The following is a 21,078-nucleotide window of genomic DNA, read 5'->3' on the forward strand; positions in this document are numbered from 1 at the left end:
TGACAACAAGGTGATGTATAATTGACATCAGTGTGTAAACAAGGAAAGTCAGTCTAATGCAGATAAGGGAGTGTGAAGTAGTGCCAAATTGGGTCGAGCAATTGGTACATGAAGTTAAGGTTGTGAAAATTGTGCCAAATATTTGCTTTTTGTGTGTTAACAACTGAGAACAGCAGAGATGGAGTATCAGCTTGTTGATTTGTGGCAACAGCAAACCCTTTTCTTTGGGGGTACATCATGCGACGCAATCCGCACGCATGATGTACCCCCTCAACCAGCACGACCATAAATGACCATTGCACAGTCTCGCGCTTGCTCTTAATACAAAATCCCCGAATTCCGGGAGATTGTATATCATTTGCGGGCGTCCGGGAGCCGATATTGAAATGCGGGAGACTCCCGGAACTTCCGGGAGACTTGGGATGTCTGGATTTCTTGTGTTCACAGTCGGTCTGTTTGTGTGTGTTGTGCTGTCTGTCACAGCATGGCACACCACAGACTATAGGAGCAAAACGGTTAATTCTAGGATTTTTGTGCTCATGTTTGTGGTCTCTCACAATTTGAAAATCTTATAAGATTAAAAAAATATTTTAGTGTGTTCCCAGCATTAGCTGTCTGAGGGTTCGAAGATTCAAGGACTAAACACTGGAGCACACGCACAGTAAAACTACACACAATCACATAGCAGAAAACTACTGTATTGGAATATATAAATTAAATATACAAAATAATTTAAATCTTAAGAAACACAAATAAAGATCTTACAAAAAGCCCACAGGTGTGTGAAAGCCCTGGTGTTGAGCAGGAAGCGCCTTCATACATCAAAATTATACATCTTTTATCAAAATAAAATAAGATCAACAGTCGAGGCAGCTGCAGGTCTATTCAGCACCCGGCCCGGAGGAAGCTGCCTCATTGTTAGAGGCAGACTCGTAGCGCTGCAGCTGGGGACAAGCAGAGCGAGAGGTTGTTACCATTCCAATAGTAACACTTTCCATTTACCAGATGTATTTATTTGAACCGGTGACCTCAAATACTCTGCCCACTGAGCTCTACCCCTCCCCATTAGAAGGTGACAGAGCACCATCCAGCATGACACAATTCAGCTTCATGATACATGAGGGCATCGTATCGGTACAGCTCTGTGACAGGTCACAGGTTCAAATCCCCTTTACGGCACTGCTAATGAACACATTATTATGGTTGTTATGGTTATTATTATTATGGTTCTTGTTCTTATGGTTGTTATTGTAATGGCTGCTGCTGGTACCCTTCTCTTCAGCTCCTGGTGCTCCTGGTCCAGCATCTCCCAGCTCTGCCTGGCGTCTCTTAGCTGCTGCCGCAGGATCTCAGTGTCCGCTGGGTTCGGTACGCACATGCCCAGATGCTGCTTCAGGAAGCTGCGTGGTTAAAGAGCATGCCACCAGGAAAAGCCCCGCTGAGCGCCCACCCCCCCCTCTCAGGTGGAGATGGCTGCAGAGTCACCGAGCTGTTTCCACTCAGCTATACAATGTAGGTGCTGTAAAATAATGTGTAGGAATCTTTTACGTTTTCAGAAATTAGGTTTTCTACTCAAGGATACTCCAGGGCGTCGCTGGGCTTGTCTGTCGTTTCATACAACGTCACCAGTACTGGAACGACAACAAAACTGATTTAAATACTCGTAAGAGGCCAAGCAGACACACACAGACACTTTACAAAGACACGCACACTAAATTAAACATCATTTATAAAATAAAAAAATAAGATCAACAGTCGAGGCAGCTGCAGGTCTATTCAGCAGAGACACGCACAAACACAGGGAGAGAGACACACACACACACACACACACACACACACACACACACACAGAGAGAGAGAGACACACACACACACAGACACAGAGAGAGAGAGACACACACACACACACACACACACACACACACACACACACACAGAGACACCCACACACACACACACACACACACACAGAGACACACACTCACACCCAGACACACTCACACCCAGAGACACACACACACACCCAGAGACACACCCACACAGAGACACCCACACACACAGACACACCCAGAGAAACACACCCAGAGACACACACCCAGAGACACACACCCAGACACACACACACACACACACCCACACAGAAAAACAGAGACACACACAGAAAAACAGAGACACACACAAAAAAACAGAGACACACACAAAGAGAGAGACACACACACACGCACAGAGAGAGAGACACACACACGCACAGAGAGAGAGACACACACACACGCACAGAGAGAGAGACACACACACACGCACAGAGAGAGAGACACACACACACACCGCTAGTGAGACTGTCCAACACGCCGGCCTTCTCCAGGTATCTCCGGAACTGCTCCCGTTTGGATTCTGAAGACTGAACAAATGCAGACCTTTGTCAGGAGCACAGCCACTCCCTGAAACTGCATCTGTAGACTTGAATTACTCTCGCTATAGCTGTGCTGCATTTGTAGATATGTTTGTAATAAATAAATAAAAGCCCTTCAAGCCAGCGGCAAAGCATTGAAAGTTTATACCTACTTCCTGAAGTAAAATGTTTTTGGATGACATTCACACAATTTGAATTTTTATAATTTGCTCAAATTACTGTCGAGTCTCGCTCTGCAAACTATCAATAAATGAATGTACAGGTTTTTAGATTGTAATGCATTCATGAATGCATTGGCAGTCAGACCAAGTCGAGATACAGTTTTAGTAAGCATTAGCTAATCTTAATATGCCAAATCCGGTTTTTGCAAAGTAGACTAACTAGTTTATCTAATCTTGTTAGTTGTCTGTTGAGTGTGGCAGGTGATTTCTGGCAATGCTAATTAAGCTGGCAGGTTGTGTGGATAATTATGAATAAACATAACACTACAAAATAACGATACGTACATATTATGAGATACAATCTACCTTAGAGACATTCATTAGCTAGATACTTACTCTGTAGTGTGCCATTACGAATTAAATTTATGTCTAAACTGACGCTGAGCGTTTGAAGTGGTTAAACACTTCTGGAGGGGGAGGGGGGTCGTGGTCGGAGCGTGCGCACTGAGTGAAGTCTCCGAAGTCTTGTCATGTGTGTAGCGCCATCGTGTGGTTATAATTCGGCATGACATCCATGTACTAAACTACATTTGAATGCTTTGAATATCGACTATTTGTCTTGCCTGCAACTCAATAGCGCTCTAAACATAAACATTTACCGTATACACTTAACAGCTGCAGTTTATAGAATCTGGATTTACTAAATAAGAACAAACAAAGTATTTTTCGGGAAATAGCTCATGTAACACTTCTGTGGTGGAGAGTCCATTTAGTCATGTGACAGCAAAACATCTGACTTGGAACGATCAACCCAGTCTTGTGTAGAGTGACATCCTTATTGGCAAATGATTAACCGCTCCGCTTGCACAACATCCAATTAGATACGGGGGCGGGTCTAAGAGCAAGTTTCTCGCCGAAAGGGAAACACAGGGGAATCCGCCAAGGAAATGTTGGAGTACCCTCCATGTCTAGAACTAACTGGGTTTATTCCTGCATGCTAACCGGATTTCCACGCTGAAACTGCCGTATCGAGCGATCTACATATACAATCACGGCTGGGCAAACTCTTTAGGGTGGGGGGGTTAGGGGAAACAACAATTGCAGGGTCAAAATGTCGATTCAGTATGAGGTGGAACCGCTGCCTGACAGCTACGGTGTGGCTGACTCGTTTCCCAAAGATTTTGGATATGGAGAAGAGGAGGCCGACATCGAGGACAGTCCGGCAGCGTCCGACAGTAAACCCAGAATTCTGCTAATGGGTTTGCGAAGAAGCGGAAAATCATCCATTCAGAAGGTAACGCTGATAATACTACCAGGCGTAAATCATACCAGCTATCTTAACTTAGCCCAGTAATGCTACAGTAGCAGCTACTATGCCTGTATTGGCTAGCTAGCTAGCTACAGTAGCTGGTTAGTTGAAACCATTAACGTTCGTTTAAACTATCCTTAATTAGGACCGTATACAATCAACTCAGTACTCGGGCAAAACATTTGCTAGCCAGCGGCAGCTGACACGCCTGCATCTTGTAAGCAGTTCCAGAAACGGTAACCCAGCTGCATGTAGTCTCATCTGGCCTCTTGTTAGTAATATACTGTCACAACAGCAGCAACTAGCAGTAGTAACTAACTAGCACTACTAGTCCTCCATCACTTTCCTTGCTCTACCTTAATGTTAGTTTGGACCAGCACGTAGCCAGCTAGCCTAATGAACACAGCTGTCTCAGGTGACAGTTTGAACATACCACCGTATAGCCGCCACATTCCGCTGACACCAGACTTCTTGCGTCATCGTGAATGCTAACCCTGTTTTCAGAAGGATGTTGACCCCGCAGCTCACGTCGCCTCCTTCACCAGAGCATAAACATGGCCTACAGGTTTTCATTTTGCAAGTCATTGCTTTCTCATCATGGATCAATTGTAATATTAGCCATGCTGATCTCCTTAGCAAACTCATCACACACCATTAACAGAAGCCTACTTGATGTCATGATGTGGGCCTGCGCAGTTGTTGCCATATTGCAACAACGTTAAAAGGCTCTGCTTCTGGATATACACTGTAAATAAATCATTCATAGTTAGACCAGTTGTTTTTATTTTTGTTTGAGACTTAATTATTTATGCTTAATGGAAAAATCAAATGCAGCACTGTTGCTATGGGGACAAATAGCCGAGGACTGTACAGAAAGTGTCTGCAGGGTGACAGGTTCCTGAGTCACAAGCCTGCAGGTCTCCCAACTCCCCCTCTACTGATCACACTGCTGACACCATGCCTCTGGTCATGTGACCAGACTACAGAAAGTCAGATGATCCTGTTGTCATGTGAACAGACTACAGGTGATATTGTAGTCATGTGACCAGACTACAGAAAGTCAGGTGACCAGACTGCCAGGACAATAACCCCAGAGTCCTGGAGCAAGTCAAACACATATTTCACTTTTTAGATATTAACACTTTCATGTAGCAGACAGCTGGGCGATCCAAGCTTTTCTCCAAACTGGTGTACGGGGGAATTTGAACTTGCCACCTCTTGATCTGCAGTCAAATACTCTAACGCTGATCTAGACCCATTCCTCTGATCTAGACCCACCTCTCTGATCTAGACCCACCCCTCTGATCTAAACCCACCCCTCTGATCTAAACCCACCCCTTTGATCTAGACCCACCCCTCTGATCTAGACCCATCCCTCTGTAGACCCACCCCTCTGAGCTAGACTTACCCCTCTGATCTAGACCCATCCCTCTGTAGACCCATCCCTCTGTAGACCCATCCCTCTGATCTAGACCCATCTCTCTGATCTAAACCCATCCCTCTGATCTAGACCAACCCCTCTGATCAAGACCCACCCCTCTGATCCAAACCCACCCCTCTGATCCAAACCCACCCCTCTGATCAAGACCCACCCCTCTGATCCAAACCCACCCCTCTGATCTAGACCCATCCCTCTGATCCAAACCCACCCTTCTGATCTGGACCCATCCCTCTGATCCAAACCCACCCCTCTGATCCAAACCCACCCCTCTGATCTAGACCCACCCCTCTGATCTAGACCCACCCCTCTGATCCAAACCCATCCCTCTGATCCAAACCCATCCCTCTGATCCAAACCCACCCCTCTGATCCAAACCCACCCCTTTGATCTAGACCCATCCCTCTGATCTAGACCCATCCCTCTGATCTAGACCCATCCCTCTGATCCAAACCCACCCCTTTGATCTAGACCCATCCCTCTGATCTAGACCCATCCCTCTGATCCAAACCCACCCCTCTGATCTAGACCCATCCCTCTGATCTAGACCCACCCCTCTGATCCAAACCCACCCCTCTGATCCAAACCCACCCCTCTGATCTAGACCCACCCCTTTGATATTCTAACTCCACCCTGTCTGTTCCAGGTGGTGTTTCACAAAATGTCCCCCAACGAGACGCTGTTCCTGGAGAGCACGAACAAGATCTACAAGGATGACATCTCCAGCAGCTCCTTCGTCAACTTCCAGATCTGGGACTTCCCCGGCCAAGTGGACTTCTTCGACCCCACCTTCGACTACGAGATGATCTTCAGGGGAACCGGGGCGCTGATCTTTGTCATCGATGCTCAGGTGAAACAAACACAGATTTTGTAAAGGCTCCTGACATCCCAGCGTAGGGTGACAGAGAGTCACCCTTCTACCACTGAGCTATACCCATCCCCATGTTCTACCACTGAGCTATACCCATCCCCATGCCCTACCACTGAGCTATACCCATCCCCATGTTCTACCACTGAGCTATACCCATCCCCATGTGTTACCACTGAGCTGTACCCATCCCCATGTTCTACCACTGAGCTATACCCATCCCCATGCTCTACCACTGAGCTATACCCATCCCCATGTTCTACCACTGAGCTATACCCATCCCCATGCTCTACCACTGAGCTATACCCATCCCCATGTTCTACCACTGAGCTATACCCATCCCCATGCTCTACCACTGAGCTGTACCCATCCCCATGTTCTACCACTGAGCTATACCCATCCCCATGTTCTACCACTGAGCTATACCCATCCCCATGCTCTACCACTGAGCTATACCCATCCCCATGTTCTACCACTGAGCTATACCCATCCCCATGTTCTACCACTGAGCTATACCCATCCCCATGCTCTACCACTGAGCTATACCCATCCCCATGTGTTACCACTGAGCTGTACCCATCCCCATGCTCTACCACTGAGCTATACCCATCCCCATGTTCTACCACTGAGCTGTACCAATCCCCATGTTCTACCACTGAGCTATACCCATCCCCATGTTCTACCACTGAGCTATACCCATCCCCATGCTCTACCACTGAGCTATACCCATCCCCATGTGTTACCACTGAGCTGTACCCATCCCCATGTTCTACCACTGAGCTATACCCATCCCCATGCTCTACCACTGAGCTATACCCATCCCCATGTGTTACCACTGAGCTGTACCCATCCCCATGTTCTACCACTGAGCTATACCCATCCCCATGCTCTACCACTGAGCTATACCCATCCCCATGTTCTACCACTGAGCTATACCCATCCCCATGTTCTACCACTGAGCTGTACCCATCCCCATGCTCTACCACTGAGTTATACCCATCCCCATGTTCTACCACTGAGCTATACCCATCCCCATGTTCTACCACTGAGCTATACCCATCCCCATGTTCTACCACTGAGCTATACCCATCCCCATGCTCTACCACTGAGCTATACCCATCCCCATGCTCTACCACTGAGCTATACCCATCCCCATGTTCTACCACTGAGCTATACCCATCCCCATGCCCTACCACTGAGCTATACCCATCCCCATGTTCTACCACTGAGCTATACCCATCCCCATGCTCTACCACTGAGCTATACCCATCCCCATGTTCTACCACTGAGCTATACCCATCCCCATGCTCTACCACTGAGCTATACCCATCCCCATGTTCTACCACTGAGCTATACCCATCCCCATGTTCTACCACTGAGCTATACCCATCCCCATGCTCTACCACTGAGCTATACCCATCCCCATGTTCTACCACTGAGCTATACCCATCCCCATGTTCTACCACTGAGCTATACCCATCCCCATGCTCTACCACTGAGCTATACCCATCCCCATGTTCTACCACTGAGCTATACCCATCCTCATGTTCTACCCCTGAGCTATACCCATCCCCATGCTCTACCACTGAGCTATACCCATCCCCATGTTCTACCACTGAGCTATACCCATCCCCATGTTCTACCACTGAGCTGTACCCATCCCCATGCTCTACCACTGAGCTGTACCCATCCCCATGCTCTACCACTGAGCTATACCCATCCCCATGTTCTACCACTGAGCTATACCCATCCCCATGTTCTACCACTGAGCTATACCCATCCCCATGTTCTACCACTGAGCTATACCCATCCCCATGTTCTACCACTGAGCTATACCCATCCCCATGTTCTACCACTGAGCTATACCCAGCCCCATGTTCTACCACTGAGCTATACCCATCCCCATGTTCTACCACTGAGCTATACCCATCCCCATGTTCTACCACTGAGCTATACCCATCCCCATGCCCTACCACTGAGCTATACCCATCCCCAGGGTAGGAAACGTCCATATTTTTTAGGGGCCAATTTTTGCCCCCACTGACTGAAATCCAGCGGCATAAAAAGAAATTGGGGGCACTTTTTGAAACTTGTGAAATAACATTTAACCTTTGTTCAAGCGTATATAGTTATTTAGGCTTACAGTATATGAGTAATTGTCATCAAATGGCAATAATAAGGCAGAATCCCAATACTCTGTCTTACCCCTACCCCTTACCCCTACCCCTTACCCCTAGCCCGTAGTTTTGCGCGTTCCCGTGAGAGTAAGTGTCCCAATACTCTTTTTGATCGAGGGCTAGGGCTAAGACGAAGGGGTATACCCCCCTTAAAACCAAGTGAGCTCGGGAGCTTACTTGAAACCAAGGGGTATGTGAATACTGCGCTACCTGCAACAATGGCGGACAGATCATCCAGAGAGTCCCATAAATGTAATATTTTTGGCTTAAATAATTGATAAAAAAATTATGACAGTCTTGTTTTGTGCTTTACACAGTCCTGTACATATGTATTTACAACCATGTTCTTAATTGAAATGTTTTTTTTTTTTTATCGCTACTTTGCTACGCTAACGTTACATTGCTGATTTGCACAACAGTCCCGCATTTCTCTGATAAGCCTTGAATGGACTCCATGCATGTCTACAGTTTTAATTAAACTCCATTAGCAGCTAATTTCAAACAAATTTAGTTTGATATCAGTGCATAACACTACTTGCTTTGGGAACATCGATATACATAACTGTAACCAAGTGGTGTCTCATTTCATAGGGCTATGTAGCCCTTGCCCCTCAGTTTCTAAACATAAGGGCTAGGGGTAAACTAAGGGCTAGGGGTAAACTAAGGGCTAGGGGTAAGGGGTAAGACAGAATTGGGATTCGGCCTAAGACTATTAAGCAGTAGTCTACAGATTCAAAGTGTTTTCTTAGATTTTTTTAAACAAAAAACTGAAAACATAAATCAGACAATCATATTCAGTTTGAATATGATTGACAAATGACAAACTAGCTAAAGCGAACTAAATAATGAAAAAATAATTATTACTAGTTATCACCGTAGGCGATGGTGTGTTGCTTGGTCGCCTGGTGACGAAAGGCCACAATTTCTTAATGTTTTCGCTCCCCTTGATGAAGTCAGCAGAATAATTCATCTGTGCTGGATTGGCAACGCGTTGTCCACAAGTTCAACGCTTTGCAAAACATTCAGGTCTTTTTCTCGTCGTCGTCTCCCTCCACCCCAAGACAATCTAGCTTCCATTTTTTGATGGTCGCTGAGTGAGTGAATTTCATCTTTGGAACCTGAGATGGTGAGACTGTGTTTGCTGATCCTCATTTCTCCTGGTTACCTCATACTTCTAGGGTTTGTCTGGTACAGTCCCTCTCTAACCCCTGGCACATCACTGTCAGGCTGGTACAGTCCCTCTCTAACCCCTGGCACATCACTGTCAGGCTGGTACAGTCCCTCTCTAACCCCTGGCACATCACTGTCAGACTGGTACAGTCCCTCTCTAACCTCTGGCCCTGTTTGGTAGCTTTAGACTAATCTGAAAATTAGATCTGAACCTTCTGTGTCTCTCTGTGTGTGTGTGTACACGCGTGTGTGTGTGTGCGTGTGCGTGTGTGCGTGTGCTCTCCTCCAGGACGACTATGTGGAGGCGCTCTGCAGACTCCACCTCACCGTGTCGCGGGCCTACAGAGTCAACCCTGACATCAACTTCGAGGTGTTCATCCACAAGGTGGACGGACTCTCTGATGACCACAAGATCGAGACCCAGAGAGACATCCACCAGAGAGCCAATGACGACCTGGCTGACGCCAGCCTGGAGAAACTTCACCTCAGGTACACACACAAACACAGAAACACACACACAATTACACACAGTCAGACACTCACACATATATACACACACACACACACACACACACACACACACACACACACACACACACACACACACACACACACACAGAGTCAGACACATTCTGACTCTGTGTTTGTGTGTATTCACAGACACACACACGCTTTCAGACAAGCACGGACACAAACGTATGAACACACATTAACTAGTTACAAGGCATCCATACACCAGCACCAGCCGTCCGCAGAGCAGGACAGAGCAGGAGAGGACAGAGCAGGAGAGGACAGAGCAGGACAGGACAGAGCAGGACAGGACAGAGCAGGACAGGACAGAGCAGGACAGGACAGAGCAGGACAGGACAGAGCAGGACAGGGCAGAGCAGGACAGAGCAGAGCAGGACAGGACAGAGCAGGACAGGACAGAGCAGGACAGGACAGAGCAGGACAGGACAGAGCAGGACAGGACAGAGCAGGACAGAGAGGAGCAGAGCAGGACAGAGCAAGAGAGGACAGAGCAGGACAGAGCAGGACAGGACAGAGCAGAGCAGGGCAGAGCAGAGCAGGGCAGAGCAGGACAGAGCAGGACAGAGTAGAGTAGAGTAGGGCAGAGTAGGGCAGAGCAGGACAGAGCAGGACAGAGCAGGACAGAGCAGGACAGAGCAGGACAGAGCAGGACAGAGCAGGACAGAGTAGGGCAGAGCAGGACAGAGCAGGACAGAGCAGGGCAGAGCAGGGCAGAGCAGGGCAGAGCAGGGCAGAGCAGGACAGAGTAGAGTAGGGCAGAGCAGGGCAGAGCAGGACAGAGCAGGACAGAGCAGGGCAGAGCAGGGCAGAGCAGGACAGAGCAGGACAGAGCAGAGTAGGGCAGAGTAGGGCAGAGTAGGGCAGAGTAGGGCAGAGTAGGGCAGAGTAGGGCAGAGTAGGGCAGGGCAGGGCAGGACAGAGTAGAGTAGAGTAGAGCAGGACAGGACAGAGTAGAGTAGAGTAGAGTAGGGCAGAGCAGAGTAGGGTAAAGCAGGGCAGAGCAGGGCAGGACAGGACAGGGCAGGGCAGGGAAGGGCATATCACTGCTGCTGTTGAGTCAGATCTAATCTGAGCTAAATGCCTTATTTACATTGGTATGTCAGTGTGGCCTCTTTAACCCTCGTGCTGCCTTCGGGTCACATGACCCAAAGGTTCATAACGAACCATCGTTGTGTTTACCCAATACAAAAACAAATAAAAATAATTTTCTTTTAACATTCGCAATGTGGGGGGTCTGAGACAGCCCAACGGTTAAAAGAAAATGCTTAACTTTGTTTTTGTATGCGGTAAAGTTGTCGCAATACGACGGTGGGTCACAATGACTGATGGGTCAGAATGACCCGAAGATAACACAAGGGTTAAAGACCTGGTCACAGCCTGTCGGTCTCACCAGGAGTCACCTAGAGGAAGCAGCTGTGCTGGCATGCTGTTTAACCACACAGGAAGCAGCTGTGCTGGCATGCTCTTTAACCACACAGGAAGCAGCTGTGCTGGCATGCTCTTTAACCACACAGGAAGCAGCTGTGCTGGCATGCTCTTTAACCACACAGGAAGCAGCTGTGCTGGCATGCTCTTTAACCACACATGAAGCAGCTGTGCTGGCATGCTGTTTAACCACACAGGAAGCAGCTGTGCTGGCATGCTCTTTAACCACACAGGAAGCAGCTGTGCTGGCATGCTCTTTAACCACACATGAAGCAGCTGTGCTGGCATGCTCTTTAACCACACATGAAGCAGCTGTGCTGGCATGCTGTTTAACCACACAGGAAGCAGCTGTGCTGGCATGCTCTTTAACCACACAGGAAGCAGCTGTGCTGGCATGCTCTTTAACCACACAGGAAGCAGCATGTGCTGGCACACTGGGCAGAAACTTTCCTGTAGCACTCTCCTGTTAGAACAGTCAAATACCATTAATGAGAAGGTGTGTGTGTGTGTGTGTGCACGTGCACATGTGCGTGCGTGTTTTGCATACTCTGGAGTGTTACTGGCACATTCCTCTCTGGCCTCTTAAACACAACAGGGATTTCCTGCTTACCTACAGGAAGTAGTTCTTCCAGCCTGTCACTTCTACTGTAAGTAGTTCCTCCAGCCTGTCACTCCTACAGGAAGTAGTTCTTCCAGCCTGTCACTTCTACAGGAAGTAGTTCTTCCAGCCTGTCACTTCTACAGGAAGTAGTTCTTCCAGCCTGTCACTCCTACAGGAAGTAGTTCTTCCGGCCTGTCACTTCTACAGGAAGTAGTTCTTCCGGCCTGTCACTCCTACAGGAAGTAGTTCTTCCAGCCTGTCACTCCTATAGGAAGTAGTTCTTCCAGCCTGTCACTCCTATAGGAAGTAGTTCTTCCAGCCTGTCACTCCTACAGGAAGTAGTTCTTCCAGCCTGTCACTCCTACAGGAAGTAGTTCTTCCAGCCTGTCACTCCTATAGGAAGTAGTTTTTCCAGCCTGTCACTCCTATAGGAAGTAGTTCTTCCAGCCTGTCACTCCTACAGGAAGTAGTTCTTCCAGCCTGTCACTCCTATAGGAAGTAGTTCTTCCAGCCTGTCACTCCTACAGGAAGTAGTTCTTCCAGCCTGTCACTCCTACAGGAAGTAGTTCTTCCAGCCTGTCACTTCTACAGGAAGTAGTTCTTCCAGCCTGTCACTCCTATAGGAAGTAGTTCTTCCAGCCTGTCACTCCTACAGGAAGTAGTTCTTCCAGCCTGTCACTCCTATAGGAAGTAGTTCTTCCAGCCTGTCACTCCTACAGGAAGTAGTTCTTCCAGCCTGTCACTCCTACAGGAAGTAGTTCTTCCAGCCTGTCACTTCTACAGGAAGTAGTTCTTCCAGCCTGTCACTCCTATAGGAAGTAGTTCTTCCAGCCTGTCACTCCTATAGGAAGTAGTTCTTCCAGCCTGTCACTCCTATAGGAAGTAGTTCTTCCAGCCTGTCACTCCTACAGGAAGTAGTTCTTCCAGCCTGTCACTTCTACAGGAAGTAGTTCTTCCAGCCTGTCACTCCTATAGGAAGTAGTTCTTCCAGCCTGTCACTCCTACAGGAAGTAGTTCTTCCAGCCTGTCACTCCTATAGGAAGTAGTTCTTCCAGCCTGTCACTCCTACAGGAAGTAGTTCTTCCAGCCTGTCACTCCTACAGGAAGTAGTTCTTCCAGCCTGTCACTTCTACAGGAAGTAGTTCTTCCAGCCTGTCACTTCTACAGGAAGTAGTTCTTCCAGCCTGTCACTCCTACAGGAAGTAGTTCTTCCAGCCTGTCACTCCTACAGGAAGTAGTTCTTCCAGCCTGTCACTCCTACAGGAAGTAGTTCTTCCAGCCTGTCACTCCTACAGGAAGTAGTTCTTCCGGCTTCTCACTGCTCACCGCCGCTCTGCTGGCTGGGTCACATGGCCTGCGTTCACAGGGTGGCTGATCCAGGACCAGCTGGCTCTGGTGAATCTCCCTGGAAGTTAACACTACTGACATGAGAGAGGTGTGTTTATGGTGGAGAGGAAGTGAGGTGTGTTTATGGTGGAGAGGAAGTGAGGTGTGTTTATGGTGGAGAGGAAGTGAGGTGCGTTTATGGTGGAGAGGAAGTGAGGTGTGTTTATGGTGGAGAGGAAGTGAAGTGTGTTTATTGTGTAATGTAAATGTAATGATGGAGGGGAAACAAATATGCCTCACTTCTCCTTTTGTCTCCCCCTCCCCTCCAGTTTCTACTTGACCAGTATATACGACCACTCCATCTTTGAGGCGTTCAGCAAGGTGGTTCAGAAGCTCATCCCTCAGCTGCCCACACTGGAGAACCTCCTGAACATCTTCATATCTGTACGTACCTCCACCACCAGGCCAGACGTGTGTGTGTGTGTGTGTGTGCGCGTGTGTGTGTGTGTGTGTGTAGGGGGGTCTGGGTCCTGCTGTGGGATGTGTAACACTGACTCCAGAGCTGGCCCTGGGAGACTGCATGCTGTGTTACATGAATCATTGTTGTGGATGATTCAGTGTAGGTTCTAAATGAGCAGCTCAATAATTCATTCTGGAAGTACTGCTGCTGAAACAGCCTGGGTGATTGCTGGGGGAGGGGTGGGACTTTAGAAGGATCTGTAAATGTGCACAGGAAGTGACAAATGGATCTGATCTAACGGATGTCCCTCTCCTCTCCCTTTCTCTCTTCCTCTCACTCACTCACTCACTCACTCACCCTTTCCCTCTCCTCTCCCTCTCTCTCTCCCTCCTCTCTCTCTTCCTCACTCTCCCTCCCCCCCCCTCTCTCTCTCTCTTCCTCACTCACTCTCCCTCCCTCTCCCTCCCCCCCCTCTCTCTCTCTCTCCCTCTCCTCTCTCTCTTCCTCACTCTCCCTCCCTCCTCCCTCTCCCTCCCCCCCCTCTCTCTCTCCCTCTCCCTCTCTCTCTCCCTCCCTCCCTCCCTCTCTCCCACCCTCCCTCTCCCTCCTCTCACTCTCACTCACTCTCCTTTCTCTCTTCCTCTCACTCACTCTCTCCCTCCTCTCCTCTCACTCACTCACTCACTCACTCACTCTCTCTCTTCCTCCCATCCACTCTCCCTCCGCTCTCTCCTCTCCCTCCTCTTGTGTCTGTCCTCTGACAGAATTCAGGGATAGAGAAGGCCTTCCTGTTTGACGTGGTCAGTAAGATCTACATAGCTACAGACAGCTCCCCAGTGGACATGCAGTCTTACGAGCTGTGCTGCGACATGATAGACGTGGTCATAGACGTCTCCTGCATCTACGGGTTAGCCTGCTGGAACCACACACACACACCACACCTCAGAACCACACACACCACACCTCAGAACCACACACACACCACACCTCAGAACACCACACACACACCACACCTCAGAACACCACACACACACCACACCTCAGAACACCACACACACACCACACCTCAGAACCACACACACACACCACACCTCAGAACACCACACACACACCACACCTCAGAACACCACACACACACCACACCTCAGAACACCACACACACACCACACCTCAGAACACCACACACACACCACACCTCAGAACACCACACACACACCACACCTCAGAACACCACACACACACCACACCTCAGAACACCACACACACACCACACCTCAGAACACCACACACACACCACACCTCAGAACACCACACACACACCACACCTCAGAACACCACACACACACCACACCTCAGAACACCACACACACACCACACCTCAGAACACCACACACACACCACACCTCAGAACACCACACACACACCACACCTCAGAACACCACACACACACCACACCTCAGAACACCACACACACACCACACCTCAGAACACCACACACACACCACACCTCAGAACACCACACACACACCACAGACACACAAACACAACACCCTCAGGACTAGTTCATCAGAGTATGTACGTGTGTGTGTGTGTGTGTGTGTGTGCGCAGGCTGAAGGAGGATGGGAGTGGCAGTGCGTATGATAAGGAGTCTCTGGCCATCATCAAGCTTAACAACACCACGGTGCTGTACCTGAAGGAGGTCACCAGGTTCCTGGCCCTCGTCTGCATCCTTCGGGAGGAGAGCTTTGAGCGCAAAGGTCAGACACACACCTGCATGAAGGTCAAAGGTCAGACACACATCTGCCTGAAGGTCAAAGGTCAGACACACACCTGCATGAAGGTCAAAGGTCAGACACACATCTGCCTGAAGGTCAAAGGTCAGACACACATCTGCCTGAAGGTCAAAGGTCAGACACACCTGCATGAAGGTCAAAGGTCAGACACACCTGCATGAAGGTCAAAGGTCAGACACACATCTGCCTGAAGGTCAAAGGTCAGACAAACATCTGCCTGAAGGTCAAAGGTCAGACACACACCTGCATGAAGGTCAAAGGTCAGACACACATCTGCCTGAAGGTCAAAGGTCAGACACACATCTGCCTGAAGGTCAAAGGTCAGACACACACCTGCCTGAAGGTCAATGGTCAGACACACCTGCATTAAGGTCAAAGGTTAAACACACACCTGCCTGAAGGTCAATGGTCAGACACACCTGCATTAAGGTCAAAGGTCAGACACACCTGCATGAAGGTCAAAGGTCAGACACACCTGCATTAAGGTCAAAGGTCAGACACACCTGCATGAAGGTCAAAGGTCAGACACCCCCCATCCCTGAAAGTCAAATGTTAAACACACACACCTGCATGAAGGTCAAAGGTCAGACACCCTCCATCCCTGAAGGTCAGAGGTCAGACACAGTCATCTTCATCCTCGTTCTCAACAGTCATATCAGTGTGCTACAACACAGCCTGGTGGAGTTCTGCTGCTGAGAGACTAGACTGTACTGCTCTACTGTACAACATCAAGGGTGCACTACTGACAATACACAGTATATAAAATAGAAACAGTATACATACAGTATAAACTAGACAATATTAATTTACTGACTGTGTAATTGATATCCCATCTCTAATTCGGTCCTGTAGGTCTGATAGACTACAACTTCCACTGTTTCCGGAAGGCGATCCACGAGGTGTTTGAGGTGGGTGTGGCCTCCCCCCGCTTGGCCATGCCTGGAGCCACGCCCTGTGCCACGCCCTGCTCCAAGGCGGTGGCTCTCAACGGCACACCTCGCAACACTGTGTGACTTCCCCTGGGGGAGGGGGGAGGGGGGGACAGCACAGGAAGAGCACAGGAAGAGCACAGGAGCCTGTGGACGATGATCAGGACTCCAGCTATGCCTCTCACACTCAGGAGCACAGAGAAGACTGGAGCAGGGAGGGTTAAGGGAGAGGGGGGGAGGGGAGAGGGGAGAGGATTGCACGCTTACAACACAAGGATGGAAGGGAAACTTAGTTGAGCCTGAATGCAGGGCATGGACTCATCATTCACCACAAGCAGGCCAGCACAGAGACTGGAGCAGTACCCCCCAGGGTGCTGTCTGTCCTGGGGAGGCGGGGGTAGTCATGGTGACATCCCATACCAGACCATCACCAGGCTGAGGGTCACAGATACACTTGTCTAACAAGGCCTTATTTACATCCAGCCAGTCAGGCTTGGTCTCCCCCCTCCCCTCCCCCCCTCCCCTGTCCCCTCCCCTCCCCTGGACTGGAACTGTGGTTCAGGGCTCACCTAGAAGAGCTCAGCTCTGAGGAGAATTAGGGATTGAAGTGTGTGTGCGTGTGTGTAAGAAAGAGTGTGTGTGCACGCGTGTGTGCACGTGTGTGTTTGTAAGAGAGCGTGTGTACATGTGCGTATGTGTAAGGAAGAGAAAGAGTGTGTGTGTGCATGTGAGAGGAGTGTGTTAGCGGTGGTACATGCCCTGAACTACACTGTGCTGGAGGATGCAGAATGATGCAGGCTCAATTTCTCAAACACAAAAATCATCTTGTGTCGTCTGTTAATTTTGAGATCACTCATCACAATCTGATGGACTTGGAATCTTACAATGTAACCGGAGCGATGTGTAGCCACTGCTAAACTGCCCCCATCTAGAAATCTAAATATGTTGCCAAAACAACAATTACAAAAAACAAAAGGGTTGTATTTTAATATCTCATGAGAGACACATAATCCTGGTGATATCTCCACAGTATGGGAGGTGTTGACTGGTACCAGACCTGTTGTACCAAATGGTTCTTACTGAGAGGATTCAGGTGGCGTGAGGACATGAGAAGTTCCTGATGGAATCTACATTCCAGCTGTGCAGCACTCAAGTACAAATGTTATGATGAGGACTATATTCTCTGTTATTATGCCCCTGCTTGATGACTGCTCAGACGGGAGTCGGCGGAGGAACACGGAGCTAACCTGCAGAAGAAGCGCATTCCTAGCATGTATGCAAGTGTTCTCACGATTCATCGTTCTCACTGTCCGATATCTCACTGTACTCTACTGATGGGAGGGGGGAAAGACTAACAACAACAAATTAAAACTTGACAGAAACTAAACCAAAACTGTTTTCAAAAAATTGTGTGCTTTGTTTAGCAGTTTGACTCTAAACTGTGTTGGCCCTTGACGCTTATGAAGCAGAAACGCGCATGTTCCTACACTTCCGAAACCACACAGACAAGTAGCGCTAAATTCACATCAGCTCTGTTTTATAGATTTCCCGAGGACTATTCCAACTAACAATTCCTAGAATTCTAAAGCATTATAGCTATGGCAATAAATGAATATCTAAACTGATTTGTTTTGCTCATAGGAGTTCTCTAACCAACACCAGAGGGAAGAGCAGGCCCTGGCCGCGACATAGCCTACAAACAAGTTTGATCAAAAGTTTGGCGTGAGATCAACGTCAACGTTCGGGTAAAAAGACGTTCGGGGATTTTTCGGATTGGCATTTAACTCTGTATAACTCGAGACAACTATCATCTAAGTATGTCTGCGCCTCGTCCATTAATTGTGTAGTATAACGGGACAGGTTATCCCTTATTTCTCAGCGTGAGAAATGTAATGAAATGTGTGAGAAATACAAGATGTTGCGTGAGAAATGGCTCAAATGCGTGAATCTCACGGCGAATACGTGAGACTTGAGAGCCCTACAAGTTGAATGCAAAATTAACTATTTTCTTAAAGGCAAAGTTAAATCCACTCCAGAATGCATACACACACTCTACATAACGTTATCGTGAAGTAGCGTGCACTAGGCATACACAATTAGAACGGATAAAATATATGTAGCCACTAAATCCAACTTCATAGTAGGCTACAGTTAGGCTTGTGAATGCATGCGCTGCGGTCTTGGTTCTTACAGTATCACTAATGGGCCAAAACAATGGAGAATCGTTCAATAAATCCCCTCACGTTTAGTTAAATGACTTGTTTCATCTAGACCGTCATCAGCCGTTACGTGGGGCGTAGGAAGCCAAACTCCACTTCCCACTACGATTTAGATGCAGTTCAACACTGACAGCTTTTTATCCATTTCATTAAGCCCCTAATGTCTTCTTAAGTTCCCGCATTAATTCTCGCTGTGGCTTCCCGCGGCCTTAGCGACTCTCACGGTTTCTAATTTTGACGCTAATTCGACATCAGTTAGCTTCATGTATGTATAGCAGGAGAAGTGTGACTGATTAAATGCACGGACCAAGAACAAACCCGTAGCTTTCGTTCCTCCACCGACTTAGCATGGTGCTTACATTCATTTTGGATGAAGTTCAATTCGACAAAGATAACATTAATATTTGTCTTTTGATAAGAGGTACAACCCGCGTAGAAGGTAGCTACTGCACGTTCTTCAAATCTGTTTGATTTGGTGCTATGCACTGCATGTTATTCAGCCGCTAGATGGCGCCGGTGTCCGCAAGGAAACGGTCCATCGTGTCCGCTCCACCGCTGGTAAGCGGTCAACAGGACTATCAAATCTCAACATCACACCCGTTCAGAGGGAGAGAGAGCAGTATGATGTACAGCAGTCATTTGGAACTGTTGCTGCTTCTGGAATTGCCTTCCTTTATCAAAAGCGACTAAGGTTCCCCTCACCCAAATGAGGAATCTAATGCAATAATAAAATAAAGACGGCAGGGCGGACGGTATGTGATGTCACCCCGCGCACCCATTACTTTACCGGCTGCTCTCCCCTTCATCGCGTGCGGCGGCTCGTTAAAGCTGCACCGCTGTCATTCTGTTCTTAATAAAGCTCGCTCATCAGAAAATTATCTTTCATCTTCACATTTTATTAGTCGTGCTCATGGGAGATGAGGAGAAAATGACACGAGACTTACACGAGATATATCTTACATAAGTGACAAATGTAAAAGTCGTACAAGGATTAATTTGTTCGTGGAGAAAGACAGGCCATGTACGGTCCGGGCTTCCTCTGGAGTTGCAGTGTGGAGCTGCAGCAGAGATAGTATGTCAACACTAACGATGACAGGGCTGTAAGTTCCACAAGCTAAACACACACCAGTTCCTCAAGGGAGGCTTTAGAAGGAGAGATAGCTGACAATCACTCCACAGTTAAGAGCAGGAGTTCCTTAGGATACAGACAGGACCTGACCAGGACCTGACCAGGACCTGACCAGGACCAGACCAGGACCAGGACCAGACCAGGACCGGACCAGGACTGGACCAGGACCTGACCAGGACCAGACCAGGACCGGACCTGACCAGGACCAGACAAGGACCAGACCAGGACCTGACCAGGACCTGACCAGGACCAGGACCTGACCAGGACCAGACAAGGACCAGACCAGGACCAAGACCAGGACCAGGACCAGGACCAGACCAGGACCAGAACCAGACCAGGAACCAGGAGATGCAGTGAGATGAGCAGGAGCAGAGTGTGTATGTGTGTATGTATGTGTGAGGGTGTGTATGTATGCGTGAGGGTGTGTATGTATGTGTGAGGGTGTGGGTGTATGTGTATATGTCAGGTGGCTGAGCGGTTAGGGAAGCGGGCTGGTAATCTGAAGGTTGCCAGTTCGATTCCCCGCCCGTGCAAAATTACGTTGTGTCCTTGGGCAAGGCACTTCACCCCTGCTTGCCTCGGGGAGAATGTCCCTATACTTACTGTAAGCCGCTCTGGATAAGAGCGTCTGCTCAATGACTAAATGTAAATGTAAATGCATGACCAACCTAGTTAGAGGCAGACATTTACCCCTTTTCCACCAACGCATTGTAGGGTGCTGGTTCGGAGCCAGTGCTTAATCTCAACCTGTTCTTTCTCTATCGACAGCATAAGAACCGGCTCCGAACCAGGGAAAGTGGTTCTTAACTAGCACCACAACAGAGCTGGGCTGAAGTAGGAACCAAGTAAGAACCGCTTGCGTCAGGGGCGGGGTTACCGTGACCAACAAGACGAACAGAATCCTTTGACCGCCATTACTGTACGTTTTTACAATTCATATTTCAGCTAAACGGTACGTGTAAATCAGCATCTGAATTCAAATGTGATGAGAAGTGGGCAGTGTAGTTGCTGAAAATGTGCTTATTTTATTGATGAAACTGCTAGTTTGTAAATTTGCTCCGACTTTTCGATAGCCTAGCTAGCATCGCAGTGCAGTGCAGACACTAGTTGCTACATTTTATCATAATCCTA

At 48.4% G+C, this 21,078-nt stretch overlaps 2 protein-coding genes across 2 annotated transcripts; one reads left to right on the forward strand and one right to left on the reverse strand.

Annotated features, from left to right (window-relative positions):
* Positions 1–767: 767 nt before the first annotated feature.
* LOC136944770 (c-Myc-binding protein-like) lies at positions 768–2,986 on the reverse strand. Its single transcript, XM_067238662.1, has 5 exons — positions 2,968–2,986; positions 2,326–2,398; positions 1,583–1,631; positions 1,271–1,400; positions 768–944 (listed from the first exon to the last, which is right to left on the reverse strand). The coding sequence occupies exons 1-5, from the start codon at positions 2,980–2,982 to the stop codon at positions 882–884; spliced, it is 330 nt and encodes a 109-aa protein (XP_067094763.1). The 5' UTR covers positions 2,983–2,986; the 3' UTR covers positions 768–881.
* Positions 2,987–3,526: 540 nt separating this feature from the next.
* On the forward strand, positions 3,527–17,992 carry rragca (Ras-related GTP binding Ca). Its single transcript, XM_067237762.1, has 7 exons — positions 3,527–3,865; positions 5,965–6,168; positions 9,823–10,022; positions 13,746–13,860; positions 14,641–14,783; positions 15,486–15,634; positions 16,523–17,992. Exons 1-7 carry the CDS (start codon positions 3,683–3,685, stop codon positions 16,681–16,683), a joined length of 1,155 nt encoding a protein of 384 aa, XP_067093863.1. The 5' UTR covers positions 3,527–3,682; the 3' UTR covers positions 16,684–17,992.
* Positions 17,993–21,078: the final 3,086 nt, after the last annotated feature.

This window comes from Osmerus mordax, chromosome 6 (assembly GCF_038355195.1).
Source record: "Osmerus mordax isolate fOsmMor3 chromosome 6, fOsmMor3.pri, whole genome shotgun sequence".
Lineage (NCBI taxonomy): Eukaryota > Metazoa > Chordata > Actinopteri > Osmeriformes > Osmeridae > Osmerus > Osmerus mordax.

Excerpts from the sequence above, each read along its gene's own strand:
- LOC136944770 (XM_067238662.1), bottom strand. Across the intron at positions 1,401-1,582 it reads AAGCCCAGCGACGCCCTGGA|CTTCCTGAAGCAGCATCTGG; the intron begins GTATCCTTGAGT and ends TTAACCACGCAG. Across the intron at positions 945-1,270 it reads ACCAGGAGCTGAAGAGAAGG|CTGCAGCGCTACGAGTCTGC; the intron begins GTACCAGCAGCA and ends GCTTGTCCCCAG.
- rragca (XM_067237762.1), top strand. The coding sequence starts at position 3,683 with ATGTCGATTCAGTATGAGGTGGAACCGCTGCCTGACAGCTACGGTGTG. Across the intron at positions 3,866-5,964 it reads GAAAATCATCCATTCAGAAG|GTGGTGTTTCACAAAATGTC; the intron begins GTAACGCTGATA and ends TGTCTGTTCCAG. Across the intron at positions 15,635-16,522 it reads GGAGAGCTTTGAGCGCAAAG|GTCTGATAGACTACAACTTC; the intron begins GTCAGACACACA and ends TCGGTCCTGTAG.